General features: G+C 39.0%; 1 protein-coding gene across 3 annotated transcripts in view; it reads right to left on the bottom strand.

Annotated features, from left to right (window-relative positions):
* Positions 1-12,429, bottom strand: part of USP25 (ubiquitin specific peptidase 25) — a 134,593-nt gene that overhangs the window by 44,217 nt on the left and 77,947 nt on the right. For all 3 annotated transcript variants that reach the window (XM_032763897.2, XM_032763895.2, XM_032763896.2), the window contains exons 7-13: positions 11,746-11,883; positions 10,585-10,661; positions 9,258-9,331; positions 5,388-5,536; positions 2,638-2,765; positions 1,637-1,732; positions 1,199-1,360 (exon numbers count right to left, since the gene is read on the bottom strand). In XM_032763897.2, the coding sequence (XP_032619788.1) occupies positions 1,199-1,360; positions 1,637-1,732; positions 2,638-2,765; positions 5,388-5,536; positions 9,258-9,331; positions 10,585-10,661; positions 11,746-11,883 (824 nt within the window). The remainder of the gene's footprint in view (positions 1-1,198; positions 1,361-1,636; positions 1,733-2,637; positions 2,766-5,387; positions 5,537-9,257; positions 9,332-10,584; positions 10,662-11,745; positions 11,884-12,429) is intronic.

Genomic DNA, 12,429 nt, shown 5'->3' with positions numbered 1-12,429 from the left:
AGAAAACTTTTGATCCATTTACTTCAGCGGGGATACTCACAAGTTATGCAAGTCTTTAGTTGTTTTGCTGGATTGGGACCTACTATCCCAATGAATCAGTTGGTATGAAAGCACCGACTCATTGTCACAGCTTTCACAGTGCTGTGTTCGATCCTAATGTACAAATCTCTCAACTCCATTTACTTCAATGGGGTGGAAATAAGGGCAGAATCTGATCTCTGTCACCATGGTATTTCAACACTTACGTAAAACATAAGAGCAAAGTTTTTGCGAATGAGTTTAACATGGTCAAACAGCAATTGAAGTAGTGAAGCACAAGAAGAGCAGATAGCATATGACTGAGATTTAGAAATGCAGATCATTGCTCGATTAAAGCAACACTTGGAGCCATTCAACACATGCATGTGTAAAATTCTGGGATTCTGATAACGTTTTTCCAATGATGTATAATTTATACACTTATAAAATCTTGTATTCATTTTAGAATTGCAATTGTCAATCTTAATAAACTATTTATAATGATTCCGTTTTTAGGAAAGTTTCAGCTTTATAACTAGAATCAGACATTATATTAACAGAGAACAGAAGAGCTCACAGTGATACACTTTCGTGACAGTAAGATAAATTTTTCTTAGAGCTAATTCACAATACATAGCAATATGGCTTCTGGTTTTGGTTTAAAATTGACAAATCTCCACCAAAACAAAATTAGAGAATAGTTTTTATAAATACATAACAAAAATACTCCATATATAAATAGCATTTTTATATTACTGAAACATATTCATGAGGAGGAGCAAATCCTAGAACTTCCCACATTAGTTAGGAGCTCACTTTTACTATTATTGGACAAAAAAAGTATTTAAAAAAAACAAAACCACACTCATCTCTGCCTCCTCCTAGTCCTTCCTCATAGAATATTAGGGTTGGAAGGGACCTCAAGAGGTCATCTAGTCCAACCCCCTGCTCAAAGCAGGACCAATCCCCAGACAGATTTTTGCCCCAGATCCCCAAGTGGCCCCCTCAAGGATTGAACTCTCAACCCCGAGTTTAGCAGGCCAATGCTCAAACCATGGAGCTATCCCTCCCCTCAGACAAACTTCATTCCTTAAAAGTGATCTATAATTTGCCTAAAAATAAACACCTAAAGCCAGAAACACTAAACACAGAACACACAAAAATGAGATCGTGTTTTTACCTTGGAATGGTCTGTGCTGTTACAGTACCACTAGGGGGAGCACTAGCATCAATATCATCAATCGGAGAGGTGCAGACAGGTTTACTTGACGCAAACTCCAATGCATACTGTAGGACATCTACCAGGGGGAATCGTTTAGGACCAGAACCATAGCTTAAATATCTGTTAACCATAGAAATGTATAAATATCCTGACACTCATACAAAATGGAATTTTTGGCAGACTACAATTAAGTAAAATAAACCTGTCATCATAAAATCCATGCATTTTTTTGCTTAAATAAACATTCCACAGCAGTTGCAAGTGGAATGGAAAAAAGGTCTATGAGAAACTTCAGAACACTTAATTAAAATATAAAAGACAATGAACTATTCTGCTCTGTATAGCCTACAATTCAATGTCACTTGCCCTTATGTTTGGAAAAATCATCTATAGTACCGTTCTAATCTCTGCTGTAACACTGTGAGATACTCTTTAAGTCTCTTGATCTCATCCCGTTTAATTCTTGTAATTTCTCTATTTTTGTGCATGTATCTGTGAAAACAAAATGGTAGACAAGGAGTCACCCAGCTGCATTTCAATACTGACACTGAACTCTATTAAACTGTCATACACATTCACTATCAACTAAGTTTGAGTCATTAAAATCATTTTTCTTCCACTTATGATGCATTAAAAAACACATAACAGAAGAGACTAATTATAAGGCCATGTCTACACTATGGGCACTACAACAGCGTAGCTTCAGCGTTGTAACTACACTGCTGCAGCACCATAATGTAGACACTTCCTACACGATCAGAAGGGTTTTTTCCGTCAATGTAGTTAATTTACCTCTTTGAGCAATGGTAAAATTACAATGGGCTTAAATTGCAGCAAGGGAGGTTTAGGTTGGACATTAGGAAAAACTTCTGAACCGTCAGGGTGGTTAAGCACCAGAATAAATTGCCTAGGGAGCTTGTGGAATCTCCATCATTGGAGATATTTAAGAGCGAGTTAGACAAACATCTGTCAGGAATGGTCTAGATCAGTGGTGGGCAACCTGAAGCCCATCAGGGTAATCCGCTGGCAGGTCACAAGACAGTGTTTACATTGACTGTCTGCAGGCATGGCCGCCCGCAGCTCCTAGTGGCCATGGTTTGCCATTCCCGGCCAATGGGAGCTGCAGGAAGCAGCAGCCAGTGGACAATCCATGTAAACACTGTCTTGCGGCCTGCCAACGGATTACCCTGACGGGCCACAGGTTGCACACCACTAGTCTAGATAATTAGTCCTTCCATGAGTGCAGGGGACTGGACTAGATGACCTCTTGAGCTCCCTTCCAGTTCTATAATTACCATGAGTTAACCCATTGTAAGAAGAACTGGCAGTTTAACCAATTCCATGTGATTTAATCTGTAAACACACTTTAAGATTCTGCTGAATACACTGTAACGCACCTGTCCAGATATAAAATTGGAGGAAATTCTAATTTGTTGTGGATCTTCTCTGGCCTTCCCAAAGCCTGATTAAACTCAAATCTTGAGAGCTCAAAAGTTAAGACAGGAGGAAGTTCAGTGAACCAATGCTGAACAAACAAACAAAAGAAGCACACAGTAAATTCTCTTCAACCATACTGCAATTGTTTGGTCATAGGGTTACAATAATGCTTCCAACGCTGTGGGTAAATAAAATGATTTCGACAATGGATCAGTGTCAACTTCGTATGGTTCCCCCACCTTTCATCTTTAGTTTAAGTAAGACTGACTGTTTCTATTCAAACTTCAGATCATTAGATCCCATTTGTTACCAATAGGTTTACCTTGTGTGTTCAATCCAGGTAATCAAGCGTTCTCAATATCTTTCACACCTCAGCAGTTTAGTACAGAATTAAAACCTGGCAGAAAGTTGGTCACTTTGAAAGTACATATGGATCACCAGTGTTTGTAATCACAGACATTTAGTTACCTTCCAGGCTCTTATGGCTGCCAAGTTTTGTTTCCTTATATCACCAATTGGGACAAATGGCAACCTGAGGTTTCTTTCTGAAGTGGTATAACCTTTGTTAAAGCAGTGAGAAATCCAGCCTTCTGCAATATTTCCAACACTTTAAAGATTTGCTGGCTATTTCCAAAACAAATTACTGGTATATTCATTTTTATGATTTAATATCTTCCATAGGAAGACATGACTAATGTACTGTACATCTGATGTCATCTTAGATTGGTAATTGTGCAGCAATATTTTTCTTTGCTGGGACTTATATATTTTCTTTCTGTTTGTACCACTGTCAACAATTCTTTATAATACGCTGCATGACTGTTTTTGCTTCTGCCTTCATGCAGAAATAGAAGCCAGGTTTAAATACAGTGTCTTAACTTTACAACATGTAAAGATGGACAATCTAGAACAGCACATGGTCATTCTGTTTTCTACAATTTGCCAACATTCATATAGTAAATTCCAAAAACCACTGAACCCTGCAATTTATAGCTAACAGATTATAATTAACTGCTCCATTTCAATTGTGTGTGCAGGTGCATGTACGTGTATACACAATTTTGACAGTGTAGTGTCCACCGTGTTCACAATACACAAAAAACCACTTAGTTTCATTTAAAAGTTGTGCTTCATACTGCACTGAGATACTTGAGTGAAGTCTTTGTTTGTGTGTTTGCTTTAGGAAAGATGTTACCCTACAGCCTTATCATAAAAAAACTGAATTTATGTGGAGGTTGTATTTGTGCAGGTGACCATAATAAAAAAATAAAACAAATGGAAAATGTCATATGAAAAGAAAGCAGCACGAATGTGGGATCTGTAAAAGGTGAAACAGACAGCAGCTGACAGGAAAAGCAATTAGTGCAGAAGAGAAATTTTAAAACTTTTGTCAGTATTAGCCAACTGGAAATTGCAGCTACGAATTGGAGGATGCTTTTATTATGCTTTGTAATTAAAAGCTAATGGATATTTTGACATCACTTTAAAGGAAGTAACATTTTGTTACTGTAACATTTATATGAAAGGTAGGAATATATCTGAACTAAGGAGACAACACAATCCTTTTAGGAAGGATTTCACATTCTTGAGATAGGTGTGATAGGATAGTGAAAATACATAAACAGAGAATGTGGCTTAACCATTATGGGAGGCTGCGAAAAAAGAATCATCTCTTCCCCTTCTACTTTTGCATACATATTGTACATTTACATCCTAATTTATTCAAATAAAAATTTCTAAATAATCCAGCCCACCCCAAATAATGGAGTTTTGACTTTTTACTATTATTATTATTAAAAATCTTAGGTCAGAGTTAAGTTCTATTAACATATTGCAAACAGGCTAGTCCCAGACTAGATAGATATGCAGTCATTACGTAGCGTGAGAAACTTTTCTGAAGGGGATAAATTGTCAGAAGAAAAAAAATGCCAATCATACCTGGCAAAGTCCACCTACTGAGAACAACATTGTACATTTGTGTCATCTGTATGTTAAATTCAGACCAATATTGTTACCTGCAAAATGCCAGCTCATTAGGTTATATGGGAGCTTAAAATGTGCAGAAGCAAATAGTAAGGCACCCAAATTCACTGCCTAAATAGTCAGAAGGAAACCAGCACAGCTTAGCCTGTGTGCGCTCTCTATGACACAGTAGTTCAATATACAAATGAGGACTGAGTACACTATGACAGGAAGGGTTACGCAAATGAGCAGTATTACAGCCTGTGCCACCTTCACCATTGTAATTGTCTAACCTGGCAACTGCGTTCAGGAAAAGCAGGGCAGCCCATGCAAAAAATGGTCATGTGACCCTCAATACTCTCTCAGAAAGAATAAGGTGGACCCATAACTCAGCAGTGGAACATCTCCAGTCACACAGGAGACACGATGCTCACTCAGGGCTGTACTACGTAAGCAGACTCAGCAGTTTTTTCCATCAGCATACACTTCTCCAGAGCCCAATGCTGAATTGACTCCTTTTATTTGATACGTCGGGTGAGCAGCAGCCATCTGCACCCCTTATACACACACAATGCATACTCCATAGGCATGATTTAGGATAAGCTTACACCACTACAGCAACAGCCTGCGTGATCACCAGCACAGTGCTGTGTGGGGATCTGCACTCTTGGTTAATAATCTTGCTCTTTATTTATATCATCATAAAGTGGCACTATTAGCCCCTACAGGAGCCAGACATTTAACTCACCTCCTGGCCAGACTTTCCAGAATTTTCTGAATGTAAAGATTCAATCTCCCCTTCAATCATGGCAGCTTCTAGGCACTCATGCAGATCTTTAAAGCCATTAACCTGGAGCGGGTATTGGCCAAACATTTCTGTGTTTTCAAATTTCTTACCTTGGCAGGAGAGAGGTATTAACAATTAAGGTTTTATGCATAAACATTTATCATTTAAGCTTCTTGTCAGTCATGCGGAATAGGAGAATCAAAAACATATGGCTGGAAGGGACCTTGAGAGGTCATCAAGTCCAGCCTCCTCTGCTGAGGCAGGACCAAGTAAACCTAGACCCTCCCTGACAGGTGTTTGCCTAACTTGTTAAAAACCTCCTTAGACGAGGAGTCCACACTCTCCGTTGAAGGATTATTCCAGAGTTTAACCCTCCTTACAGGTAAAAAGTTTTTCCTAATACCTCACCTAAATCTCCCTTGCTGCAGGGTAAGCCCATTACTTTTTTTGTTTTCCCTTCAGTAAACATGGAGAACAACTGATCACCGCCCTCTTTATTTAAAAAATGGTATCAGATATTCCTTCAGTCCTCTTTTCAGAAAACTAAACAAGCCCAGCTTTTTAAATCTTTCTTCATAGGTCAGATTTTCTAAACCTATCATCATTTTTGTTGCTCCCCTCTGGACTCCCCCCAAATTGTCCACATTGTTCCTCAAGTTTGGCACCCAGAACTAGAGAATGCTGAGACTTTGCCAGCACTGAGGAGAGCAGCAAAATTACCTCCCGCATCTTACATATGGTATTTCTGTTAACATACGCAGAATTATATTAGTCTTTTCTGGAGCTGCACACTGCTGACTCATATTCAACTTGTGATATGCTATAACCCCCAGATACTTTTCAGCAGCACTACTGCCTAGCCAGTTATTCTTCCATTTGCAGTTCTGCATTTCTCTTTCCTAAGTGAAGTACTTGGTACTTCTCTACTGAATTTCATCTTGCTGACTGCAGACCAACTGTCAAATTATCCAAAGGGAGGGGTTCTTACCTGTTGCAGGAAACATTTAGTAAGAATGTCACCTTGAACACTCTAGTTTGTTGAATTTTAATTACTATGAAGTGTTTTATCTTTATTTCTCTCGCAACCATTTCTGACTTTAATAGCTTATACTTGTACCCACTTAAAAACCTCTCTCTTTGTAGTTAAATAAACTTGTTTTATTCTTTAAAATCAAAGGTAATTCAGTTTTGTGTTTAAACTGAATTGTCTGGTAATTCCAACCAAAGTAGTAAACTGTTGTACACAGAACTCTTACAGGGGCAATGGACCTCTAAAAACTGGAGAGGGCTGGATACTGGAGAACACATATTTGGGGTAGGGGGGAGAGGTATCTGGAATTGGGAGTGTGCTGGGAATCACCCTGCAAATGGTAATCAAGGCTGGTGGAAGACTGTGTGACAGAAGTCACTGGCAGCCTGCAGCTACACACACACACACACACACACGCGCGCTCTCTGGCTGTTTTTAAGGGGCCCACTTTGGGAGTTACAGCAGCAAAGCACTGTGAGGCACCCAAGGTTGAAGGACAGGTGGTGACAACCCCTCACTGTCTGGACTGCACCCTAGAATGGGATATGCCTAAAAAATCTGCACGACTCCTCACTCCATTACCCAAGTCATTAATGAAAATGTTGAACAGTATCAGACCCAGGACTGACCTCTTGTCGGACTCCACTAGATACGAGCTCCCAGTCTGATAGCAAGCAGTTGATAACTACTCTTTGAATATGGTCTTTCAACCAGTTGTGCACCCAACTTGTAATTTCATCTAAAACACGTTTCCTAGTTTGCTTATGAGAATGTCATGTAAGACTGGTTAAAAGCCTTACTAAAATTCCTCCTATCCACTAGAGGCCAGTAAACCCATCAGAGAAAGAAATAAGGTTGGTTTGCCATGATTTGTTCTTGACAAATACACGTTGCCTATTTCTTATAACCCTATTATTCTCTACGTGCTTAGAAACAGATTGTTTAATAATTTGTTCCAGTATCTTTCCAGGTATCAAAGCTAGGCTGACTGGTGCATAATTCATCAAGTCTTCCTTAAAAGGGGGAACAAAGATAGATACTATGTTCGCTTGTTCCAGATTATATACTAGTATTGAACAAATCAATCAGATGCATGAAAATAAATTACTTTGGAGGGGAAATGATTTGGATGAAATATTAAAATGACTGATTATTTTGCTCCTCAACCACTAAAATCTACTAAATATTTTAGTTCCTACACTTATGTTACTTTAACAACTAGTTTTATTTATTATTGATATAGCACTCCCGATGTGCATAGCATTTACATGTGAAAAGTAAGGGCCTGACCCAGGAAACTAATTCAATAGTTCTTACTTACCTGCACAGTCCCAGAGTCAATGCGACTACTAGGACTTCTGCCCTGAGAACGCTACAGTAATTTATATAAATCTGTAAAGACTTCCAGCTAAGGAGACAGAGTAAGAACGGGTAACGCCACAAAGAGAGAAAATAATTTTATTTTACATGTATTTATTTAGGCATCTTTTGTGTCAGTCATTACAAGAGTCATGACTTATGACCCATTTCTTTTCTTCTACTCCTTTGGTTTTGTAACCTTGCCATGTTCCGATGTGGAAAACATGAACATGTGTGAGTGCAGACAGGAGTTGGAATGTTAGCTCAAAGTAATGAGTCTGTAGGATATGAAGAATGAAACAGAGAGAGGCACAGGAGGGAGGATGTTCCAGGTAAAGACACAACTGGAAGTCACTTTAAATTTGATTGAAATGTTTTTCAGTGATTTCTATGGAACATCATAATTTTCAAAATATTACAAATTGTAAACTGTTAACACGTTCCACAGAGAGAGAACAAGCTCATCTGCAATCATATACTGGAACAGGATTTTCTGTAGTCTAGTGTGAAATATTTGACAGTTCTCAGGTGTGTTTACACTCAACTCTACCTAAACTGTGCTGCAACTGAAAACACATTCAACTCTGCCAGAAATTATCAAATCTTCCTAACATTAGTTTAAAAAAACAAAACAAAACAACCCACCCCCTCACTGTCCATGTCCTTGCTTCTTCTAGGAAAAAAACTGGTCACAGTTGTGGTCAATGTTCCCTCTCATTTTTCCCATGCATGTGCAGAACAAATTTTGTTATGTCACCAATATGGAGATGATCTGTGGTGGGGGTGGGTCTGAGGGATTCGATGTGTGGGGGGGGGCTCCGCGCTGGGGTAGAGGGTTGAGGTGCAGGCTCTGGCTGGGGGTGCGGACTCTGGGGTGGGGCCAAGGATGAGGGGTGCAGGAGGGGGCTCAGGGCTGGGGCAGAGGGTTGGGGTGCAGGGGGTGAGGGCTCCACCTGTGAGTGCAGGCTCTGGGGTGGAGCCGGGGATGAAGGGTTTGGACTGCAGGCTGCCCCGGGGCCATGGCAGGGAGAGAGAATTACCCCCATCTCTCTCTCCCTGTAGCAGCCAGGGGAAAGATGCCTCTCCCCAGCAGCTCCCAGGTGCCCCTCCCTGGCTACAGCAGCTCCAGGGCTGGTGGAGAGCACCTCCCCGTCTCTGCCCAGCTGCGACATTACCAGGGCTGAGGCGGAGGAGAGGCACCTCTGGGTCTAGGGGAGAGATGCCTCTCCCTGCCGCTGCCCTTGATAGGTTGCTCCAGGGCCATGCAGCTGCGTGGCTTACAGGGAATTTAGGTTATGGTACATATTTTAAAGATGTATTCTCTGGAGTAAGGTATCATTTAGAAATATGTGCAATTATACAGTTCATTTGTTTAACTAGACATATGTTTAAAAATTTATCAACTGACATATTTTCTAGTTCAAGCACAATAAAATGCATACCTTCAAGCACACCCACTGCTAGAAATCGTCCGTAAAACAACTCTACCATTGGGTTCTTTGGCTTTTCTCCATCCCTAAAAACATGAAATATGCAACTGTAAGACCAAAAACAACAGCCACATAAACCAACAGTTACAAAAGTAAGAAGCATTTGCATTTATTACATAAATCTATATAGTGGCATAATTCATTTTTAATTATTGTAAATGTTAAGTTTTGTACTTTCATCTGTTCATGATAATCTAAGGATTTATGTATTCACAATGGTGAAGTGTATTTACAAAGTAAGTAAATGTATTTTATTCTGGGAAGTTCCATGCACATCCAAACTCAGAGCTGAAGAGAATTCACAAGACTTCTTGTAAACACACATACCCATGTAAGAGTGAGTTCCTGCCATCCTCCTAAAAAATTTAATTGTTCAAAAAAACGTACAGATGTTCGGTGACAGTGAATAGTTAGCTTCTGTGAGAAGAAATTGGAAAAAGTTTTGGAAGTATCTGAACTATTGTATTTAAAAAAAATGTTATTTAAAGGCAAAAGCCAATTAATTGGCCATGACGCATTTCAGTTCTTTAATATTTTGCTATTTTCATACCAAGTTCCCTACATTTCCCAAGATGAAAAAGATAAGATAGCAAAATAAATAAAACAAAAACTTACTGACAGTACCTAGAAAGAAACATCTGCACTTAGAAAAATTAGCTTTTTATTGAAGTACAATATGATGTTATCTGTCCCAGCAACAAAATAAATAGGTTTTTACGAAGAGGGAGAAGAAAAATACTAACAAGAAAAAAAAAAATACCCTAAAGTTAAGGTCAGATTCAACTGTCACTGAGTTCAGCAGAAGACTTTTCATCACAAATTGGACCGGGCCATTACAGTAGTTAAAACAAGAACATTCTCATTGACATTCAGTGTCCACTAATTCTTTTTAATGAATCCTAAAAATTTACAATCAACGAAACAGACAATTTGCATATATGCCTGAAAGATGAAAAAATGTCCAATGCAAAGATGAACAATGCCTCTCAACAGGGTTAGATTAAAAGTGATAAAAATTCCTGAGCCATAACTACCTTACAACTTACACCACTGTTACAGCTAGTAGAGCTGCACTTATTATATATTGTAAGCCCTATTTTTCCATTGTAGACAGGACCCAAGTTATCTCCTTTTTTAAAATTTCATTTTCATAATATGGGCCATTGGTTGATGGAAAGCACAGAGCAGTCAGTTGTCTTAAAAATCACTTTAACTGTTCTTACGATGGGAAATTAGATGAATATATATATATATATTTTACGTAGTAAAAACCCCTTACCTCTCCTCTTCAGCTTTAATTTGGAAGGCATCTTCTAACCAATCTAACAGTTTATGAGTGAATTCACTCACATCTTGCTGTTAAAAAAAACAATGATTAATACATATTTACGTGTATTCCTGAACACTATTAAGTGCAGCACAGTGGCTTCTACACCTACAAGAACTCCAAAATCCAAGTGTTTCAAGGCCATGCTATAATGGTTTTCCAATCTTGGCTTTTTGAACGTGTTGTGTTCCTTAGTCAGTACTATCTAGACATCCCTAACACTTTGGCAGATCTCCTGCACCCCAGTGCTCCAATACATGTCTAAGTCCCCTGGCATGTGCTGATTGATGCTATCCACATGGAATGCTGAACTCAGTGTATTGTAAGCAAATGATTTATCCACCTAAGTCCATATGGATGAAATGACAGATTTAACTAGAAACAAACGACTTGGAAACAGTAAAATGTAACAGGTATGATTTAGAACAAAATAAAGTATCAACACTCTCCAAATGAATAAATATCTAGCCTCTTCCCCCCATCTGAGGATCCAACATGCCAAGATTAATAATTGAGATGTGCTGTAGAGCCCTGCATGGCACTAGTGTAGACCCCTGCGGCGGGACCAGGATCCTACCAGTCCCGCAGGATCCACTGCCATAATAGCAGGACCAGTTATTGTGGGATGGGACGGGAGTGGGACTAAAAATAGTCCCGTTCAGGGCTTTAATGCGCTCCCCATGAGTAAGGCTCTGACAAAGACTACTAACTCCACTTAACTTCTGGATCTTACATGTGAGGCTGGAACTCGGGAGCATGGAACTGCTAAAAATCTTTGTAAAGTAATAGTTACCATTGCTTTGAAGTTGGTTTTTTGTTTGGGTGTGGGAGGGGAGGATTAATTTAAAAGCATGGATTATGTTAGGCACACTCAGCCACAAGCCTCCTTGCATTTGGAAAATGGATTTAGACCTTGTGTCTGAAAGCAGCACTTCAATGAGATCATACAACAATGCACGTGGCCAACAATCACACGAATAAAGGAGAATTAGAAATCTTATCGTCACCAATTATGAATAAAGTATATTTTGCTTTTTATTTAGGTTAAATATTTGCTACTGTTCAGAGACCACAAGGAGATCCAATTCTAAATATAAATATTATAAATTTTACCTGCTGAGAATCATTTGATTTGAATGCATCTTTAAGAATTTCAACTGCTCTAGATGGATCAACGTATTTTCTCTTTGAACCAACGAGAAGCGCAAACAGATACCTCAATTCACGCATGAAAGGCAAATTCCTGTGTTCCTGTATTTAAAAAAAAAATATATAAACAAACATTAACATACTTCATGGAAAATTGTTGATCAGTTTTGTAACTATAAAGATAGTGTATAACTGTGAATGTATTACACACACATATTACTAATATTCAGTCTGCTACCATATAAGATGTAAACTTAACATGAGCAATGCATGAGTGTGTCACATTACTTTTGACTTGTGCCATGTTACGTGGAACCCCCCCCCCCCAAATAAAAAAAATAAAAAATGCTACCAGCAAAAAATGCAGTCAAACTTGAGTAATGAAATTTAGCTTCTAAGCCCTGGTCTACACTGTGAATTTATGTCGGTATGACTATGTCACTCAGAGGTGTGTCACCCGAGTGATGCAGTTACAACTGACCGAACTCCTGGTATAAACAGTGCTATGTCGACAAGAGGGCTTCTCTTGTTGACATAGCTACTGCTTCTCAGGGTACGTCTACACTGCACGATTATTTCGAATTAGCTTAAACCGATATTACAAAACAGATCTAATAAAATCGGTTTAGCGCGTCCACAGTGGGATCC

This window comes from Chelonoidis abingdonii, chromosome 1 (genome assembly GCF_003597395.2).
Source record: "Chelonoidis abingdonii isolate Lonesome George chromosome 1, CheloAbing_2.0, whole genome shotgun sequence".
Lineage (NCBI taxonomy): Eukaryota > Metazoa > Chordata > Testudines > Testudinidae > Chelonoidis > Chelonoidis abingdonii.
This window is presented reverse-complemented; position numbering and strand designations above follow the sequence as displayed.